At 38.3% G+C, this 22,638-nt stretch overlaps 1 protein-coding gene across 6 annotated transcripts in view; it reads right to left on the bottom strand.

The window, feature by feature from the left end:
- The window catches only part of ENTREP2 (endosomal transmembrane epsin interactor 2), a 162,380-nt gene that overhangs the window by 82,684 nt on the left and 57,058 nt on the right, over window positions 1-22,638 (bottom strand). For all 6 annotated transcript variants that reach the window (XM_076348325.1, XM_076348326.1, XM_076348327.1 and 3 more), the window contains exon 2: window positions 13,714-13,770. In XM_076348325.1, coding sequence (XP_076204440.1) covers window positions 13,714-13,770 — 57 coding nt within the window. The remainder of the gene's footprint in view (window positions 1-13,713; window positions 13,771-22,638) is intronic.

Below are 22,638 nucleotides of genomic sequence, written 5' to 3'. Positions count from 1 at the left end.
AAAACAACAGAGAGAAAGAGAGATTGGTAACTTCATGATACGTTTATCTTTGTATTTAGAAGTACACTCAAAAACATGTATATGCTGTGGTCACTTGTACTACCCTAAACTGCAGGTCTCCTCAAACAGGATAAAGGTCAGAAAAGCATGAACGTTTTCCTACCAATTCCTGACAGTTGTCACTAATTTGTATTAAAAAGCAAATCCCTACATACATAAAATGCTGATACGACTATAGACATTATAACATGAATGCAAAACAAGCAGATACAGTATAGCTTTTAAAAATTTTAGTAGTGGATATTACAATAAAGCTTTTTTTGGAAATCATATGGCAAAACAACAGAGAGAAAGAGAGATTGGTAACTTCATGATACGTTTATCTTTGTATTTAGAAGTACACTCAAAAACATGTATATGCTGTGGTCACTTGTACTACCCTAAACTGCAGGTCTCCTCAAACAGGATAAAGCCACTGAATTGCTCCGAAGGGCTGATTTTTTCATTAAAAATGACAAGTTAAAAGAAACGAGATCTAATCCATCTTCAACTCAAATGGAAATAAAAATGCATCAACAAATCAACTTTTTAATTACATTGCTCTTCAAGGAGACCAAACATGATAATAGTATTAATAAAGAAGCCAGGCTGATGACCGAACATAGCAGCTGAAGAGAGATCAAAATAAGTCAAAAGACTCAGTTGCTTTTTCTCTTAATCAGCTTTCAATACTGTAATGCTATGGAAATCAACGTAATGCTATGGAAATTGGCAGAGAACACCTGTAAAACCACAGGTTAAAAACAGCTAAAAGACTGCTTCCGACCTTCTGACTGTGCTGCCCATATCCATGCCCCTGCCATACTGGGAACAGAAATTACAGGAGCTTAAAGGATTTAGTATCTTCATGGGCCTCTGTAGAATAAAGCCACTATGGCAGCATCTCAGAGGCAGCAGTCAATTTGTGTTGCGCTGCCACACGCACACAGAGAGTTCAAGGCTCTGGAATACTCTGAGAGGACAATTTTCATTGCTTACTGTCTTTGACGTCCTTCTCCTTCCCTTTTTGGAGGTGGCTCTGTTTGATCACATACAGCACTGCCCTGAAGAGCACGACTATGGCAAGCTTAAAGTCTGGCCAGTTCAGAAGACGAGAACTTTTTTTTGGGGTGGTGGTTGGTTTTTTGTTTCTTTCATAGAGTTTGCAGAGCCTGTTTAGCCCCACCCCCCGAAGAGATAAGATTCTTTACTTCTGGTGAATAAAAGTCATGTATTTAGTAGAAAATGTATATGTAACCATAAAACATTTGAAAGCAAACACATTTAGGAGAAGCTAAATTAAAAATTGTTGTTTACTATGTTTCTTTGGATGTCAGGATGTACCGTCTCTTTTCCTGAGCACAAAATAGATACATACAATTTAGAATTAAGCATCTTACAACATAGATATGGATAAATTATTACTGCTGCTCATGGCTATATAAAATCTACTATATGGTAGAAAACCAATCACTGCCTGGTTCTATCTAACACTATGTTAGATCCCATATTTTAAAAAGTATTAAAATGCTTTTGCACTTCTACTTTTGAATACTATTCACCTATATTATATACACCTATATTATATACACCTGTATTGTTTATAGATATCAGTCTTTTCCTTTCCTAATATGAAACTGTATTATGACAACGATGAAGAGATTAAACAGATCCTTTTGAATGAAAAATATAAAATATGACAAAATGCAGAAAAACTTCTTTCTGTTCTGAACAGTGTTTAACTACATATCTAGAGACAAACTATATAGTTTCACCTCTAAAACCGTATTATTTTATGGTGTAGAAATAGAAAGCATAGCATCCAACTGAGTGCGGTCTATTTCTGCTTGTGTTATTATAGATTTGTGCAGCTTTTCTACCCAAAGATTTTGCAACACTAAGCAACTAAATATTGCAATATATGAGCAACTAAAATGTTGAACCATAAACATAATTTGTCTCAATCTGGGATCCAGGTAAGTCTGCTAAGTCATTTTAAGTCATGAGTTTAAAAATCTTCTGCAATGATTATGCTTTATACACTGTAAATAAACAGGGATCAGTTGAGTTCAGTGGAAATCTGAATCTAGTAGCTGTAGGAATTCAGTAGGAAATGAATCACAGATACCAAAATAGCTTTTGCTTCTATTATCAATCTACTGCTACATTACGCTGTGTGTAATCATTTTCGTACTGGTACTCTACAAGGTAGAGATGCCAAAACTAGTAGAAATGTGAAAAATTAGTAGCAGTTGTTGGTTTTGCACATATTTTGTTCAATATATGTATTTACAATTTTAAAATATATTGACTCCTTTACTCTCAGAGCTCATATCTGGCTTCTTTTGACTTTAGAAACCCTTCAGTGCTTCCAAAATTCTTGAGACTACACCAACTATCAGGGCCCAAAGTAATGATATTTCTTTTTTGTATTCTGAAAACTAAAAATATCGTCATTTATCTCTCCATCATCTCCACATAATTTCTGATAAAGTGCAATGACTTGTCTTACTACTTTTTACTATTTTCAGAAACCTCTACAGCTGTTAATGAAACTGCTGGAATTGAAACAACTTTCTTTTTGAATACTCAGCATCAAATTATTAATCTTACTTGTTTAGAAAAAATAAACAAACAGAACACACCAAAACCCCCACTAACCTCTCCCTCAACAGGTTTTAACATGTTTTCTCCTTCCGAGTCCCTCAAACATTTCAGATTTCCTACTAACTCTCACAAACACCTTTTCTCTATGATGTGAATAGGTTTGTTCTTGTGGTAAAATCCTTTTTTTAGTCACTATCATTCATATGTCAAAAATGCAAGTACAGGGTTTTACTTGCCATAATACCAGGAGTAATAATAAATTTAAGGTATCTGATATTTAATGTTCACTTTACTTTGAGAATTTGGGGCTTGCTTTCCCTCAGATGTTTTCTCCACTTGACACGTCTGCCTGCACTTTCATGAACTACACTCAAGAAAGTAAACAATGTGCTTTTCCTGCACATCTCAAATGTTTTACCAAATACACATTAACAATTAGATCTGTTCCTTTCTATGAAGGTATAATTTTGTAAAATGAGTGACTAATTTTTTAGCCTTTTAACATTTCTATACTTGTATCTAGTCTTTGAAATACCCCAAAACAAACATTTCTTATTCATCTTGTGAAATGCATTTAACCATAGTAGTGCCTAAAATATAAAGTTATAACCAACTCTCAGGATTTATGGGTAGTTAATTCTTTCATTCCTTATGGCTTTATGGTCAGAAGCTACACATGGTAAAATTAAGAACAGGAAAGGGACTTAAATATCCATAACATGAAAAAATTACTCAAGACTGAAAGGAAAGTTACTTACGGAAGCAAAGGTAAATAATGTGACATTTCCAACATATAAACAAAAAGTGAACAATAAAGATGACTGCAGACTTCTAAAGAATGAACGTAGTATTTTACTGAAAGACAGATAGAGACATCCCTAAACAAAAATAATTTATTATCCTCAGTGCTTAGAAAGGAAGTGAGGCAGATGTCAGAAACCAAGATTAATTCCAAGGAGGAAGAAGAAATGCTGAAGGAAACCAGACTCACATCAAGAAAGAGTTGAAGAAATTAGACTGTGCACAGGCTGCCAAAAACTCCGGGACCAGATGGGATGCAGCCTGCATTTCTAAAAGGAGCAGCAAATGAGATGGAAGAACCATTAGCAGATATATTTAGAAAGCGTGTGAGAACAGGGGAATTACTGATGGACTGAAGAGAGGCAAAGGTAGCACCCATAGCATACACTTCATTGTAAGCAGCAGTGATACTGGAACTGTGACAGCTTCCTATTGCATGGTACTGTGCTAGCATTAACTGCTGCCATGGCAACACGATGCAATGGGAGCAGATGGGGAGTGGAAGGATCTGTTTAAGGGTAATTAAGACGTGGTTGTTTAGGAAGGGGCAAGTGTTACACCCCAGCAGGCTTTGTCTGCTCTTCAGGAAAAGGTGCTTGTGATCTTTTAAAATTTTGCCACTGGGGATAACTAATTAGCAGATGGATGCTCAACAGAGGAGTCTAGATTCTGACATGGGTGACAGCTGGTGGCAGCTGGGCCCAGGAACAGGAGGCAGGCTTCGTAGAAAGGGTAGCAGAGAGATGCAGACAGACTGACCCAGGCAAGAAAAAGCTGTAAGAAGCGTTAAGCTGTAAAAGGGGACATAGAATGTTCATTCTAAATAGATGCTTCACTCTGTGACGCCTTTTCTCCCCCTTTATAAAGATTTCTTTGATTCACTTCCTCTGTTTTCATCTCAAGTGTTGTTTCTTTCTCTCCCAGTTCACAGCTTTACTGGGTCCTTCATCATTTTTTCCTTCTTCCTCTTCTGTCAGGTATATTCTAATAAACTGGCAGTGGGGGTAGGTTTTTCTGTCAGTTGTTTCCATATACTAGAGAAGAAAGAAGGGAATTGGCAGTCTTAGGGGAAAAAAAAAAAAAAAAAAAAGAGACAGCAATAGGTGAGACAGCACACTGTTAAAAATGTAAATCTTTTTAATCTACATGCAAAAAGCAATTTGGGACATGAACATGATCAGTTTACACGCACTCTAATTGCAAACTTTGAAGATCACACTTTCCAGATCCCCTACTCAATCCAACCAGAGGCATTAATTCATAGCCTAAAGCAGCAGTTCATACACTGGGAAAACATCTCTCAGGGCAGGGGACACAGGTGGAAATTCCAGCCAACCTCTGACTTCCCCACTTCACACAAACATGTGTGCACACATGTAAAAGCTCTTTTTGGCAACCAAAAGTTGCACTAAAGCACAACACTTACACTTGGTAATAGAGAGGAAGACTGGAGAAATGCAAGACCAACAGCTTAAGTAAGAGGAAACGAGTCAGTAAGAGTGTCCCAAACTAATAAAGATTCAGAAAAGATCCACTCTAGAAAGAAAACAAAACAAAACCCTCAAAAGCTTCAGATTTAAGGCACAGACATCTATCAAGAGGATTCATATAGGAAAGCTGATAATATTTGACAGACTACTTTCTAGCCACCTGTCGTGGTTTAACCTCAGTCAGCAACTGAGCACCACATATCCGCTCGCTCACACCCCCCCAGCCCCGGTGAGATGGGGGAGAGAATCGGGAGAGCAAAAGTGAGAAAACTTGTGGGTTGAGATAAAAACAGTTTAATAATTGAAATAAAATAAAATCCTAACAATAATAATAATAGTAATAATAATAATAAGAATATACAAAGCAAGTGATGCACAATGCAATTGCTTACCACCTGCCGACCAATGCCCAGCCAGTTCCCAAGCAGCAGTCGTCCCCTCTGGCCAACTCCCCCCAGTTTATGTACTGGGCATGACGTCCCATGGGATGGAATGTCCCTTTGGGCAGTTTGGGTCAGCTGTCCTGGCTGTGCCCCCTCCCAGCTTCTTGTGCACCTCCAGCCTTCTCAGTCGGTGGAGCATGGGAAGCTGAAAAGTCCTTGACTAGTGTAAGCACTGCCTAGCAACAACTAACACATCAGTGTGTCATCAATATTGTTCTCATACTAAATCCAAAACACAGCACTGTACCAGCTACTAGGAAGAAAATTAACTCTATCCCAGCCAAAACCAGGACACCACCCAAAGTTACTCCCTAAGAGAAACTCCCCATTTATGATCCATGCATAGCATCAGAAAAGGCCTCAGAAGGCCATCAGAAAAGGCTAAAGCCAGAAACGGCATCCAGAGATTGTAGCACTTTAACCTAAGAATAAAATTAAGCTTAACTGCACTATTAAAGAGTTTTGGAGAAAATATAATTTATCTCATTGTGTTAATGCATAGTAAATGAAATACTGCATGCTATTAATTTCCACAGACTGATCACCAATATCAAAGTTCAAGCTGGATTGTGCAAGTGTGGCTGATCAGATAACTTCTATTTTCTGAATAACTGCACAAACATCACTAGGGCACATTCCTGCATATGCACATCTAAAATTATATGCATCTTTTACAAGTATCTTTGAAATCTACTTTCTGAGAAGTGCTCCAGTGAGATCTGATCACTTGAATCTTCACAGAAAAACAAATCACAAAAACCAGCACAAGTACAGCCAAAACTAGGCGCTAAATATAGCATAGCTATATAAAATATTTATAATTTTTTTACCTAGTTATGTTATTCACCAAGGTAATTTATGTAACAAAACCCTAAGAAATCCCCATTTGTTTCTCATACAGTTGGTTATTTCTTCAAGTATTTGGAAATGAAAATTTACACATAGAGCATAAAATACCCTTATGAAAAGAAAGAGTAAACATTGTGGTTGTCCTGCTACTACTGAAACTTTGCTGCCAGAAGCCGAGGAAAGAAAAAAATTTTAAAGATCTACAACCAAATTTGTGGGAATGGCTCAATCAGGATGCGGCTAAGGATGCCTAAAGCAGACCTGTTCAACTGCAGTTCTGTTTCTATTCTCTCCTATTCTTCTTCAGCTGCTCTTTTCACTGAAGTCTCCAGTCCAAGAACAGCATTCAGTAAATTAAAAATGCTCCCCTTGGAACATCTGAATACTTACCGACCCAAATTCGCCACGAGAAGACACAAAAGAGGTCCACAGCTTCTGCCATGCATTTTACATAGGGTCCTGGAATGTAGCCACATAAATGACAAGTACTTGTATTTCTCTCAAGAAGTCTCCTACAGACCACTGGCACAGTTACTAGAACCAGGGTAGGAAAGGTACATACGTCCTTGGAAGCAAGTAAGGAAGGAGCAGGAATGAAAGAATGACAGTCACTGACTGGTTGAAAAGGCCCCAAAATCTGATATTCACTAGCCTGGTTTGGTGGAAAATTGTTTTTTTTAAATAAGGAAAGAGAATTTACTGCAAAAAAAAAAAATCATTCAGGTTTAACTACTTTGTTTGAGAATCTGCTTGGAATAACTAACAAACAGAAGCAGCTTTGACAGAAACAGAAATATATTTTAAATCTGCTTTCAAATTGATGCAACCTGGAATGTGGTTATCAATAAATACATTAACCTCATTTTTAGATACTGTCTCACAGACTTTTGGTATAACTGCAGTCACACTCCAGTAGTATGCAGAGACAGTTGATCTAGTTTGGTTACGAGAACAGTATAGCCATGTTAGTGCTTTACACAAGTAGCTCTCAGTGAATGGGAGAAGAGGAAGGGAAGAGACAAAGAAAACTTAACTGTATGTCCCACCTATAGGAAAAGATTATTTACAGCTCACACTTCCTTCACCAAAGTCATTCAAACCTAAGATACAAATCTATTATAAGTCAGGATTAATTAGTTACAGTTCTTATGACACTATATTTAAGAATTACACTGAAAAACCAGAGATTCCATTGTGTGATTTCTTATTGGCATGCTTTTGGTCCACTAGCACTCCTCTCTGCTCATCTAGGTCCTGTTCTTCGCACAGCTTTTGATCTCAGTCTCCCTCGTGTTGCCAGACTCACATTTTAATTCCTCCCTCCTGTCATAGTCCTCTGCCTTTCTCTTCCCCTTGATTTAGCATTCAGCTCCTCTGAATCTGAGTATTTTCCTTCCATGCTCCTAGAAAAGAGGTCAAAGAAAAACACTCTGCTCTCAATTCCAAAGCCTGGGTTCACACTCCAGTCCACAGCAGCTCTGAGCAAAATTTACAGCTTTATATTAGAAGAGCTACTTTGTGAACCAGCATTGGATTTGGTTTGCAACTAGAAGCGATTACAGCTTTCCAAGCTTTTTGAAAGCAAGCAATACTCAGCATTGAACCATATCCCAGTTTATCAGAAACTTTGCAAAACTCTGGTATGTAAGATGTAGTTGTTTTTACCCAGTGTTTTGTTAACCTTTAAACTAATGCTTCAGCCTCAAAGACAACTGTTTGTCCAATAGCAGGGTTCCTAATGAACATCTTGATCAACGAATTCAAAGAATATGCATGCTGAAATGATACTGCAGAGTGATCAAGGGATATGTTAAAGCAGAGTGATATTCTGCATCTCATCTCAACATCACACAAGTGTCAAAGCCAACAAAGACATACAAGGTGATGGATGCCTTTAAACTCTGCCATTCTCCCCAGGTGTACATTTTTTCACTTGTTTTTCTTACGGTCTTGACCCATTTATGCTAACATTGCCTCTCCACTACACAGATTATCTATATATTCCAGCTGCCAAAACCAAATCTCTGCTTGGGGAGGGGAGACTTTTTTTTTTAATTCAAAAATTTCAATCAGATTTCATCTGAAAGGAAGCTGTAAATTCTCTTACAAGAGTTTAAAAATGCATGTCTCGTCACTTAAGCTACTCTAGAACCTCAGGTTAAGTAGTATGGCCAGGAACATGTCAACACCCCATATCACTGAGAAGACTATGGGAAACTTACTTACATGTTATTTCTATACATTTTACGTATCATTTGTTTCCTGGAGTTTGGTTGTTTCTGCTATACTCAGCAATGGTATCTCCTAGCGATAGGAGAAAATCAATGAGAAAATATTTGGACCAGTTTTACATATCCATGCATCTTGTGGGGCAAGTGTGTATACAGATGTATTTATTTAATATTATTAGTAAATTCTTTTTTACAAAAGGTATAGATCTTTTTCTACTGATTTTTACTGAAAAAAGAAACTGATTTAAGCCTGGTATTCAAATAGTTCAAGTTTTTCGCAGGACTTCTAGAAAGACAATCTCTCATTTTGCAACAAACTACCAAGCTGGCCCAAGACGAATATTTTCTAACAAAGTCAGCTCAGTATTTGACTGATTCCTACCACAGGTGCAGTCTGAGACCTTGCACAGCAGTTCATCCTTGTGCCTGACGTGCAGGTTGAACTGCTGCTATTTAGGATGACTCCTCTTTTATTTTTCTTAAATGATGAAAATCCTATCTGCTTAGCCAAAAAAAAAAAAAAAAAAAAGCACGAAGTAATGGTTCATTTGAAGGGATAATGCATTGAAAGCAGAGTGTCCCTTTCCATTTAAGCCAAAAGAAAGAAAACATCCTGAAAAACAAACGTACAGACCAGATTTTTGAGCCTTTATACCCAGGCTAGTTACTAAAGGTATATGCACAGATTTGCATGTTCACTGATGCATGGAACTGTATCTGGAATGCAGATTTCATAGGACATGCTTTTAAATAGCTATTCTGAGTAATCAAGATGACTTATTAATAATTTTTGTGTTGTGTTCACTGACATTCACAGACATTAAAAAATACACTTCTGTTCCTTGAAAAAAATATTAAATCTATCAGTTTATTGTAAAAGCTTTCAGTTAGAAATGTAAAAATATTTTTCTGGGATCACCCAAATGCCAGATGGCAACAGAGAAGCTTTCTACTCAATTCACCAGCTGAATTAATCTCCTTAGCACAAATAGATTTGCAATTACCATAGACTGTAACAGAAAAATAATCTCACTGCACAGTTAGTTTTGTACAAGGTAATTCAACCACAGGAGCTGCACAAGCTCTCCTCCAGTTGTCAGACACTTCCATAAACCACGAGGAAAGAAATTCCTATTTTAACACAGCATTTTAACCTTAAGCAGTGGTACTGACAAAGCCAGTGCTTAGTTTCCAAATAAGGGACTCTTGAAAGATTTCCCCAAAGCACTACAAATTCTCTGAGATTTTGTAATTAAAAATACAGAAAGCTTAATGAGGAAACATCCAAAATATATGGAAAATACTGTTCAAAATTAATGCATAAACAATTTAAAGATCTCCTTTGCACAGGTGTCTCCTCTGGTAAATGTAAATACTGGTTTGATAACAGACACTGATTCCTTGTATATATAAAGCATTTTGGCAACATAAGCAACTGATGGCTAGGTGGTGACCAATAAAATTCAGATAAACTAACAAAATCTGGTGAATCCTTCAGATAATTAAGCTATGCAAAGACACTTCAGCATGAGAGCTACTATGTGTAATTAAATTTCTGCACATTAACATCACAGTAAAATTTCCTTAGTGCGTACACATTTGTAAATCTTCTACTGAACGTATAATACAAAACACCACCCTTACTAATGTCTTGGAAATATACAACTATTCTCAGTTTTGACTTTGGTTCCAAGGTGTTAAACCATGCAACCACCCACTCGTTTCTATACCAATACCACATAACACATTTCTGGTAAGATACAGTCAGAAGTTAATGGTTGATGAAGTACTATTTGTGTTTATTGCTTCTTCGACTTCCTCTTTTTGCCTGCAGAAAATAATAAATTTTCAAAGACAAGACTCTGCATCTGTGAAAAAAATTGTATGAATACAGCGATGAGCAAACCAGAATCAGTACTGTGAGGGGCTGACCCTGGCCAGCAGCTAAGCACCACACAGCCACTCACTCACTCCCCTTGCAGCAGGATGGGAAGAGAATTGGAAGAGCAAAAGTGAAAAAACTTATGAGTCAAGATAAGGATAGTTTAACAAGTGAAGGAAAGGGGAAGGAAAAAGCCAAAGCAAGTGATGCAGAGTGGGAAAAAGAGAAAGCCTTGATATTGTGCAAGTACTGCTCAGCAATAGCCAAAACACTGGTATGTTATCAATCCTGTTTTAGTCACAAATCCAAAACAAGCAGGAAACTGGCATCTTAAAATATTATCAGAGTTTCACCAGTTTTCAGAATGTCACAGATGGTGTACAGTTTAATGTTATAAAACTTTATTCATGGCTTCAAATGATAAAGCTATCTTTCTTTTTGTTATCACTCTTTGCAATGACAGATTTTGTAACACACTGCAAAAAAAAAGTGTATATTGTAATCGATTATATAGTTGTTTATAATACTATAAATTAGGTTAAAAGGTAATTATTGACCATATGTATTTTGCATATGTATTGTATAAGCAGATCACAAGAAATATGACTCATTAGCATGTCAATGGTACTTTGTGCTATAAGGTTGTAAAGTTACACAGGATTAATTGCTTACTCAGAACAAATAGTCATCCTGCACACATAGGTTCTAGCTGCTAAAAGGTATTTACAATTCAACAAGGAAAAACAGATATTATGCAGCCACTGCAAAATTATTAGCACTGGCTATCGCACAGCTTAATCGCACACAGAGGCAAAAAACATCATCCCTGTCCCCTATTCCTCCAACTCATTAGTATACTACCACCAAGTGCCAATACAGAAATACAGAAGAAAAACAATCAGGATCTAACTCACCGTCACTAAGCTTACTCTTGGAAATAAATAATTTCCTAGAGTGGATTTTAGGAAGGTGAGCTCTTCTGAGAGTATTAATGCTACCATTTACTATTTCTTCCCTTTTATATTTATTTCCTTGAATGATACTGACCACGACTGCCTATTTACATTTCACTGAATGAATTGATATCTGAAAGCCTGGCTGAATTTACAATATGCAAGTGTTCAGGAATCAAAGAAGCCAAGTCTTAATAGGCCTGAATAACATTTCTGATGCATGAATATTGTTTATTCCAATGATGTAAACAGCAATTAGAGTAGCTTACGAGCAACTATTTTGAAAAGTCTTAGGTTTAGTTAGACTTCACAGTTGTACAAGCACTCAATTCAGAGGAATTATTTTAGTTTTAATAGTTTGTTATATGTGAACAGTAAAGTGTAACAAATAAAAATGAAATGAGATTTGGGTACCAAACATACACTTTGATGATTCTTTCACTGTTGAGAACTTTTTCTTTTGAAGTATGTCTAAGAGGTAATACTATTACAATTCTATTTAGTTTTATTCAATCAAAGAGGCAGCATTCCTAGGTACCAGGTAGAGAATTATTATTAACAAAGCCAATAAGGTAGAATAAAATATATTGGAATAAAAACAGGTAGGTATACCAGCTATTTGTCATAACACTGAGCAGAAATTTAGTCCAATCTTTACCGAGAGATACACATTCTTACTCTAAACAAGACTGCAATCCTGCAAAATCTCCAATATGAACTACGTTACTGACGGACTAATGGAGCAAACAGCACTTTGGGCCATGCTCCCTTTTGGTAACACCAGGAAAAAAATAGTTTTCTCCTCCTCTTTCTGCTCCTGCCCAGCAAGAGATAACCAGAGAAATACTGGGGCAACCAAATGACCGCTCCCATCCTGTCCGTGTATTCTCATATACACATTCATTGTTTGTCTGTTTGTAAAAAGTTAAATGGAAAATACTGAGAACTTCTGAATATTTTTACTTGATGACTACTCATTCATGACGTATCAGTCCTTTGATATGTTCTAATGTGAAAGCTCTCCCTCCTCATCTATGGTGAATAAAAATCTGTCTTTTTTTGTGTTTTAGTCCAGAAACCTGCCTGCTACCTTTCTCATGGGCACTCATTAGTTTCACTAATTTGCTTCCCTTTGACCTCATTTTGGGCACATTTATCTTGCCATCAGGCAGCTTTCTACATCATATAGAGTTCATCTGTTGGTAAAAACACAAACCAGTAAATAAATACAAACTCAATCTGTCCTTTCTTTAATAACAATGAAAAGTGAATTATGGAAAGGGAAAGAAAAAAGAAAAAATATGTCAGAAGCTCTAACACTACTGCTTTAGTTCATAATACTGAAGGATATACCTGAAGTTCTAATTAGGCTTATTCTTATTAATACAGGTCTTCCCATTTCATACTTTCCATTGTATTCTTTTTTCTTGGGACTATCTTCAGTATTAACATGTTACAAATGTTACATATGTTACTATGTTACATATGCACACTTTTTCAAAGGCAATATTTACCTGCTAATACATCCTTATTGACACAGCCATCTCACCTATCATTAGCATGCATATAGAAAGCATAAATTACTTTTCATCATTAAGTAGCTACATGAATCTCTCAACAGAATAAATAATGTAGCTGAAAATTGTTTTGCAGACAAAGAAGAACGGCTACTAATTTGGAATATGCTTTTTTGCCATCTTGATAACTGGTTAAAAAGATTTCTCTGTGGTGCAATTTTAGGCAAGTTAAATGCAAAGATAAATGCAGACCAACAGTCTGTTTGTCTAGAACAATAGTGAAGACTAAGCACTTTTCTAAGTTCAGTATTAATTTTTAAAATATATTAATAAACAAATTATTGAAAATTATAACATATTTCATGAATATCTAGTAATCCAAGCCATAACGCAACATCGAGTGTACCTACTAGGCAGCAATGCTCACTATTTTCAGCCATTTTTAATTTCACACCGTCAACTACAGTATGATTGTTGCCTTTCTTTAAACATACACATTTATCAAAATATTTATGCTTCATTAGTTCTTACATTTAAATTACTAAACCATATACTATCCCTTTTAAAAAGAAAGGTAGAACTGTAACAATGGCAAGGAAGGGGCAGTAGATATCTGCACTCTTTTACACATAATAAATATCACGGCTCTCCAAGACTTAAGTACAGATAGAAGAAAAATATTACTGTCACTTAGATCGTTTATGTAATACAACCTCAAAGTCCCAAAATTTTTGTACGAAGTGTTTATAAATATTAGGATACATAACAGCACTGGAAAATCATCCCCAGCAGCTATTAGGCTTCTACATAAAGACAAAACCACTGGTAGTTACTTCCACAGAATTCTTTAGTCACTTATCTAAAGTCTGTATAACATGATTAAAGCCACATTGCTACTCACCACAAGTGAAAGGGGCCTCTTCCATGAAACAACACCAATCAATCCTGACAACAGTACCTGTAATAAAGAGAGCAGAGTCACCAAAGAGACATGGGGTTTATACCAGTGTCATTAAAAAATACTAAGTATTAAGATGAAGTTTAACACACAGTCATGATGTGTATTTCCAGAGTGCTAGAAACAAACTGCTAAAGAGATGTTGTTTTCATTTCAGTCTCAATAAAAAATAAACAAAAGTACTACTAAGCTGTTTTTAAAACAAATTTCAATCCAGCTGCCAGATCCAATTAGTTCTGATCAGATCACAATAGGTCTTCAAACATCTTCTCTCCAAGTCCCAAATGTTATCAGCACTAAAGGAGAATAAATGTTTAGGGTAAATTTTCTTGTGGTTTCTTAGCATCATCAAAAATTACCTCTCAAGAAGGGGAGTAAAGATAGGACAATCACAAAATCAGCCAGGGTATCTGGCTAAATTAGCAAAAGGGGTTTTTTGTTTTGTTCCACCCAGCCACCCAAAGAACCACACTACTTGAGCTTATGCTTGGAAAAGCCCACATACATTCAATTAAAACCTATAATTAACACATATACATTACCCCCTCCACTACAAGCCAAAAGCAAGTGGAAATCAGACCTCGATACACCTAAGCTGATCTTAGGTACTTTAAAATAGCATGCAAGTTACAGTTGAGACACCATAAGCTTTACATACAGTTAAAAATAGAGAGCGGAAAATAGAGAAATTGGAGCAATGGGGTGAGGGGTATTGACCCTGGGGTGGAAAAAAAAAAAAGGGCAAGGAGGAACCTTTTCATTAGAACATTTAATTTTAAAAAATAGTAAACTAGAATACAAATAAATTGCAGAGAAAAGAACGGATGATGTATTTATTTCATGAGTCTGCAGTGTCATTTTTTCACCTCAGCTTGTATAAAGAATTTGTCTAACAGTAACTCATATACTTAGCTAGCCTAATACAATCATTATGAAATCCTCCTGTGAATGCTTAGAATAAGCTCTAATATTGTTACTGCTCTCTACAGACCTTTGATATTCAAAAGGGAGGAAGCCCAGAAGCTAATGAATACCCTTTTCCACAAAATTATATTCAAGGTTTGTTGAAATTCAAATGCCAGAAAGCCACCATTCCCACTACGTCACGCTTTACTAGCAATCTTTTAGGTATAATAATAGTAGAGCATAATAATTAAAAACGCATCTATATCTAGCCACTACAGAAGCAACGTATACTGTACTGGGAACCAGGCTGGAAACATTCTGTCTACTGATGCTTGTTGGGAATGTGGGAGAAAGAGCTGTTGGTTATATGGAGAAGTTGGGTTATGGAGTGCCCAGTTTAAGCTTTCTTATGTCTAGTCTGTGGACATTCATATTGTGAGCATGTTTCAAACATATTTTACAACTTTATAATATCCACAGCTGCTGCAGTTGTTGAAAACATTATTCAGGAAGAAAGCATGTCGGAAAATGCACCTTTTGATATTTTCTTTAGCAGCTATGCCATGAAAAAAACCTCAAATGAGGTTTCATAGTAAAACCTCAATGTTAGTTTTTAAGCCAAGTACAAATGCAACAGATGGGAAGCCATAAACGCACAGTAAAAAATGAACCAAAATCAGGTTATGGATACCAAAAACTATGCAGATAATCCCTGCATGCAAATGTGCATAGTTTGTATTCTACAGCATTTCCTACAGCATAAAAGCTACATACCAGCTACATACTTCTGGATGTTGGCCAAGCCAGGGAAAAGCTGAGAATTCCATTTTTGCAGTTAATTAAATTTGCTCACACAGCTGCATTAGCTTATTATTGCTGTATGATAACTGTCTCTAGGCTGAGTGTCCTGTAATGTGAAACTGCACTCAAGAAGGTAAAATGACAGAGTTAGCTATTTTGACTGCAGGCTAGACAGCAACATGCTCTCAATTAAATAAATGGGATGGCTGAAATTGTGAAGTTATTAAAGAAAACCCTTTAGGAAAAATAAGAAATTGCCTTCCAAAACAGATTACGTATTGATACATAAAATACTCATACATAAGCCAGTATTTCTCAGTCACCAAGTCATACGTTCAGAGTCAAGATATTCTAGTGCGTTACCTATGAGTAGCAAATCCTTACTTTCCTTTACTGTGCTACGTCCCTGTTAAACCTCTCCCCCTCCTGTCTGACATATCTGTGGCATTATGAGTCCCTGAAGGTGGAGAAAGGAGATGATCCTTTTTGTTCAGCTGAACTACAACTGTGTTTGACCTTTACAGAAGCTTTGCAAGATGAAAGAGGTACATGTGTTTTTGTTTGGAAAGAGAGAGCTTCCTGGCACTCATCCTACTGGCTCACCGTGCAAAAGGTCAAGCACAGTCAGGTCAGTTGATAAACTCTTAATATGCACTGATGATGGACACTAAAACTCTGTGTTCCACCTGTGTCTTTAATACTGTCATTACAAGAGTCCACCTCAACAGTGCTGTAATGTAATTTGCCAAACCTCATTATTCCCCAATATCACTGTAGTTACCCAAAAGCTTATTTTGCTTTGAGATGTAGTTATTTCCAGTGCCAAGCACCTTCAACACTTTAGACCACAGTACACACAACTATATAATTGGGAAAAAAGCACACAGAGAACATCACATACCAACATTTGTTAGAATACACCAAATGACTCTATCAAAATAGAAATCTAAAGAAGATTTCTCTCGGTCTTGCAGAAGACCATTAATTTAAAAATAAAAAAACCAAACAAACCACCCTTAACATTTTGTTTTCCTCTTCAGTTTTTACTTCTTATAAATACAATGCCAATATTGAATAAAGTAAATAGAACTATACTTGGTTTATATACAAAAGTAGGAATTATTTGAAAAGTAGTATGCCACTTACAGACCCAAAAGACCTTACAATAGTCGCTCAGAATATCCAATGCTTACTTCAGTGGAAGCAGCATGTAAAACACATACTTGGTTTCACAAGGTTAAGGGCCAAGAAACATAGGCACAAGATAAGTGAGTTATTTTTACACCATTAATTAACACACCATCATTTCCTAAATACCTATAGCTCAACATTACAATCTATAGGTCTTCTAATGTTTTTCAGAAATCACTACATCATATGTATGCTGTGCACAGGTTTTTTCTTTCTTAAATTGAAAATAAATTGGAGTTTGATGATTTTAACAACTTGCCCACTTAACTTTAGCAACATGGTTTGATTTCAGAGCCTGTATAGCACATTTATCTAGTATCTTGGACCTAACTTCTATCTGCTGAATTACAGTGAACCCCCCATCACATAATAATCAAAATAAATCAAAGCTACTAAAAATGTGTTTAAAAAACCATAGATTTGCCAGCTTCCTTGAGCAGAATTCCTACAGGTGTATGTACCTGCTGACTATAACAACAGTGCTGATTCACAGAGCAAAAAATAAACAGAATACATCAGTTTTGACTTCTGCAGCACTAGAAATGCAGTAACATTAGGTATGAACAACTTTCAACATGCATATGAAAGCTCCATTATCATTAATGCAAGTTGTGCTCATGCATGAAAAAGATGCATTTACTTTAATAGGCACATACTGAGGCAGGACAAAAACAGAAGGTAAAATTACTTTCCAGTACAGGGACTGCAAACAAAGGATTTTTTTAAAAAGCCCTTGATGGTGTCTTTTCCAGCATTTTCAATCCTCCACACTCAGGTAGGTCTCTAGAAATTTAGAGGGCTCTGATTTTGAATATGGGACAGATCAGATGATGCAGTCTGTCAATATATCTTAAACCATCTGCTTTCCAAGTCTTCACCTCCAAAATGGTTGTTGTACATAATACACTCTCTAGTATGCTTCCTTTAAACTTCTTTTCTGAACTACATAAAACATGTATTTATATAAATATTAATTTAATTAAAACCACATTGAATATAGTGAAACACTATCAAGGTAAAGACATTTCTATAAATGTAAAATTACTGATGTTTAAGTAATAATTTGCTTAATAAAACAAATTATCTCTCTTTTTCTCAGTACAACTTGGGATCTTGCAATGCTTTTCTAGTCTAATATAGAGCATATAAGTTACAGGAAACTCCAAGTTTTATTGTCTATTCTTATTCCTCCTTTCTTGTTCAGGCTGATATACCATATGTCAAGTCATCTGCTCCTTTTCTGCAAATTAAAGGTTTCCTCACTTTTTCAGCTTGTAAACATGACAAATTCTCCAGTCAGTGGATTCAGTTACCGTTAAAATAAGCATACAAGTTGTTCCCATTAATTGCAGAAACTCCTTCTTAGCCTTCTTCCAAGATAGTAAATAATGCAAATAGTGGCTATCCTTAGTTCCTATGTTATCTGAATAAACAGAATCCATAGCATAGCACATCCTATGTATCTGCATTTCCTTCCAATCAAAACATATGACAATATGCACGACGTCAATTCAAACACATGACAATTCAATTATATTATTATAATATATATATATTACTTCAACTTCCCGGATGTCTGCTGGAAATACAACACGGCAGAGAGGAAGCAGTCTAGGAGGTTCCTGGAGTGTGTGGAAGACAACTTCCTGACACAGCTGGTAAGGGAGCCTACCAGGGGAGGTGCCTCGCTCGACCTGCTGTTTACTAACAGAGAAGGACTGGTGGGAGATGTGGTGGTCGGAGGCTGTCTTGGGCTTAGCGACCATGAAATGACAGAATTCTCCATTCTTGGTGAAGTGAGGCGGGGGGGCAGCAAAACCGCAACCATGGACTTGAGGAGGGCAGACTTTGGCCTGTTCAGGACGTTGGTTGAGAGAGTCCCGTGGGAGACGGTCCTGAAGGGCAAAGGGGTCCAGGAAGGCTGGACGATCTTCAAGAAGGAAGTCTTAAAGGCGCAGGAGCAGGCTGTCCCTGTACGCCGTAAGAAGAACGGGCGGGGAAGACGACCGGCCTGGCTGAACGGGGAGCTCTTGCTGGGACTCAGGAAAAAAAGGAGAGTTTACCGCTTGTGGAAGAAGGGGCAGGCGACTCAAGAAGAGTACAGGGATCTCGTTAGGTCGTGCAGAGAAGAAATGAGAAAGGCAAAAGCCCAGCTAGAACGCAATCTGGCTGCTGTCGTTAAAGACAACAAAAAAAGCTTTTACAAATATATTAATGACAAGAAGAGAGCAAAGGACAACCTCCATCCCTTATTGGATGCGGGGGGAACATTGTCACTGAGGATGAGGAAAAGGCTGAGGTACTCAATGCCTTCTTTGCCTCAGTCTTTAACAGGCAGACCAGTTATCCTCAGGGTACTCGGCCCCCTGAGCTGGAAGACAGGGACGGCGAGCAGGATGAACCCCCCATAATCCAAGAGGAAGCAGTCAACAACCTGCTACGCCACCCAGACACTCACAAGTCTGTGGGGCCGGATGGGATCCACCCGAGGGTGCTGAGGGAGCTGGCAGAGGTGCTCACCAAGCCGCTCTCCATCATTTATCAGCAGTCCTGGTTAACAGGGGAGGTCCCGGATGACTGGAGGCTTGCCAATGTGACGCCCATCTACAAGAAGGGCCGGAAGGAGGATCCGGGGAACTACAGGCCTGTCAGCCTGACCTCGGTGCCGGGGAAGATTATGGAGCGGATCATCTTGAGGGCGCTCACAAGGCATGAGCGGGACAACCAGCGGATCCGGCCTAGCCAGCATGGGTTCATGAGAGGCAGGTCCTGCTTGACCAACCTGATCTCCTTCTATGACCAGGTGACCCGCCTAGTGGATGAGGGAAAGGCTGTGGATGTGGTCTACCTGGACTTCAGCAAGGCCTTTGACACCATCTCCCACAGCATTCTCCTAGAGAAGCTGGCGGCTCATGGCTTAGACAGGTGTACTCTGCACTGGGTGAAAAACTGGCTGGATGGCCGGGCCCAGAGAGTTGTGGTGAATGGAGTTCAATCCAGCTGGCGGCCGGTCACGAGCGGTGTTCCCCAGGGCTCAGTTTTGGGGCCGGTCTTGTTCAATATCTTTATCGATGATTTGGATGAGGGGATTGAGTGCACCCTCAGTAAGTTTGCAGACGACACCAAGCTGGGCGGGAGTGTTGATCTGCTCGAGGGTAGGAAGGCTCTGCAGAGGGACCTGGACAGGCTGGATCCATGGGCCAAGGCCAACTGTATGAGATTCAACAAGGCCAAGTGCCGGGTCCTGCACTTCGGCCACAACAACCCCATGCAGCGCTACAGGCTTGGGGAAGAGTGGCTGGAAAGCTGCCTGGTGGAAAAGGACCTGGGGGTGTTGGTCGACAGCTGGCTGAACATGAGCCGGCAGCGTGCCCAGGCGGCCAAGAAGGCCAATGGCATCCTGGCCTGGATCAGAAATAGCGTGGCCAGCAGGAGGAGGGAAGTGATCGTGCCCCTGTACTCGGCACTGGTGAGGCCGCACCTCGAATACTGTGTTCAGTTTTGGGCCCCTCACTACAAGAAGGACGTCGAGGTGCTGGAGCGTGTCCAGAGAAGGGCAACGAGGCTGGTGAGGGGTCTGGGGAACAAGTCTTATGAGGAGTGGCTGAGGGAACTGGGGTTGTTTAGCCTGCAGAAAAGGAGGCTGAGGGGAGACCTCATCGCTCTCTACAACTACCTGAAAGGAGGTTGTAGCGAGGTGGGTGTCGGTCTCTTCTCCCAAGTAACTAGCAATAGGACGAGAGGAAATGGCCTCAAGTTGCGCCAGGGGAGCTTTAGATTGGACATGAGGAAAAATTTCTTTACTGACAGAGTGGTTAAACATTGGAACAGGCTGCCCAGGGAAGTGGTGGAGTCCCCATCCCTGGAGGTATTTAAAAGACGAGTAGATGAGGCACTTAGGGACATGGTTTAGTGGGTGGTGGTGTTGGGTTGATGGTTGGACTTGATGATCTTAGAGGTCTTTTCCAACCTCAATGATTCTATGATTCTATATTGAAATAAACTAATTTTAGAAGAAAGGAGAAACATTACAACATATAATTTAGAGAGCTTAATTGTCCTACTAAATGCATGGAGTATTCCTGCAGGGGGTGGGGAGGGAAGCCAATCCCAGCTGTATGAATGAGCTCTAGTAATAACTGAAATTAAAAATAAAATGGAAGCTCTTGTCTCTTTAAATCACCTGTAATATATTAACAGGCTAGGTATAATCGATAAAGCAACATCAAACCCTTTATTTTGCAGTGTAATAGATGGCCTCGTACCACTAGCAAATGCAAGTTATTCCAAGTGCCTTAGAAAAGACGAGGTAGTAATATACTAAAGTAAAAAAAGGCACAACTACATAAATAGGGCTTAAACAAGTTTCCAAAGTCACAAGGGTCTTATTACAGGATAGAGAAAATACAACAGCTGAGAAGACTATTGAAACTCCATCTGTTCAGACAAGCAGAAAGAAAGGAGTCAAAGGACTCTCTTAAAAACTCTCCTCCTTCTTTGGACTATGAAATATGGTAATGGCTGAGCTCAGGTGCTCATATAACCCAACCCGCAATGAAAGGTATATATACCTGCCCTTCAGCACCAGTTAAGGCCATCTCTCCTCCACGCCGAGGAAATTCAAGGCTCACTTACATAGAAGAAACAGTAGAGGGCAGTATATTCCTGAAACTCTATGGTTTTTTGAGAAAACATCTCTCCTTTGACAGTTAAGTCTGAAGTGAAAACCTGACACATACAGGTGCCCAGCGAGTGGTTCTTTGGAATCTCAGAGGGCGAATAACTTTGGATACACATGTACCCATCACGTTCAGCTTACCTCTATTTAAACACTAACCATGCAGTCCAAACTAATAGAGCAGACAACACTCATGCTGCTACCTGACTATGAATGACCAGATTTCAAGACTTGAGACTAGAATCAACAAAGAAACTGAAGAGATGGTGAAGAGATGGCAGTAGTCTTTGGAACCACGGTATGCAACAGCTACACCGTACTGCAGTGATCAAGTAGTGTTATTGAACACTATGAGTTATCACACCTTTATGGAGCGTGATCAGTTTCAGATAAAGTCAATTTCAAGTGATTTACCTCTACCTGTAGGTAAGTTATATGGCACCACTTGCTGTGTACTAAAATCAAAAGAAAGTGAGAGAAGATGCATAGTTCTCATTACTCAGGTCTCATCATTTTTATTTAGTTGTTAATCAAATAGTCATATAACACAAGGTCTAAGGATGACCAAAGTTGTGCAAGGGTTCTAGATACTACCTGTGTGGCTCAGAGCCAAGACTGAAAGATATACCACCTTCCTGGTGAAATTCCAGCTTTTGGAAAGCATTGTGATTTTGACATCTAATCTTTTTTTAAATTAGGGTGCAGACTCTTGGTTGGTTGTTTTGGTTTGGGTTTTTTAAATGCCCTTTGAATTCTGATTTCTGAATATATTTTGGACTTCCAGTATGTTATTTCAGAATTACTTCATTATTTTTGTATCTACCTATTATATACCACTTGGTGGTATTTCAAAGTATCTACAGCCCACGAAGGTGAAAGTGCCTGCAAGAGAGCCATGATCTCCCTTGTATCAGACACCTTTTGTCTGAAAAGAGAAGGATGGCAGTCGGCCATAAGAAGTCAACTTAAAACAGCAAAGTGCATGCAAGAGAAGTATTACAACTCTCTATTCAACTGCATCCCAACTAAATCTAATAGACACGAGCACCTTAATTAAATCTTTCAGCCTCACAGAATAAACCGGGCCCTTGAAGTACTTGCTAATTTTGTAATCTCTTTGGAACCACAAGAAGGAGGTTTGTCCCTGAACTGGTTGATCTCAACTGGCTTGTTCCACACCGCATAGCATTTGACCATGGTTTCCCTTGGACTCCATGTTTCCCATACAATCCAGCAACATAGTATTTTTGGTGTGATTTCAGTTCAAAATGCTCATTAAAAAAAAAAGCTTT

The sequence above is a fragment of the Aptenodytes patagonicus genome, chromosome 10 (assembly GCF_965638725.1).
Source record: "Aptenodytes patagonicus chromosome 10, bAptPat1.pri.cur, whole genome shotgun sequence".
NCBI classification, from domain to species: Eukaryota; Metazoa; Chordata; class Aves; order Sphenisciformes; family Spheniscidae; genus Aptenodytes; species Aptenodytes patagonicus.
This window is presented reverse-complemented; position numbering and strand designations above follow the sequence as displayed.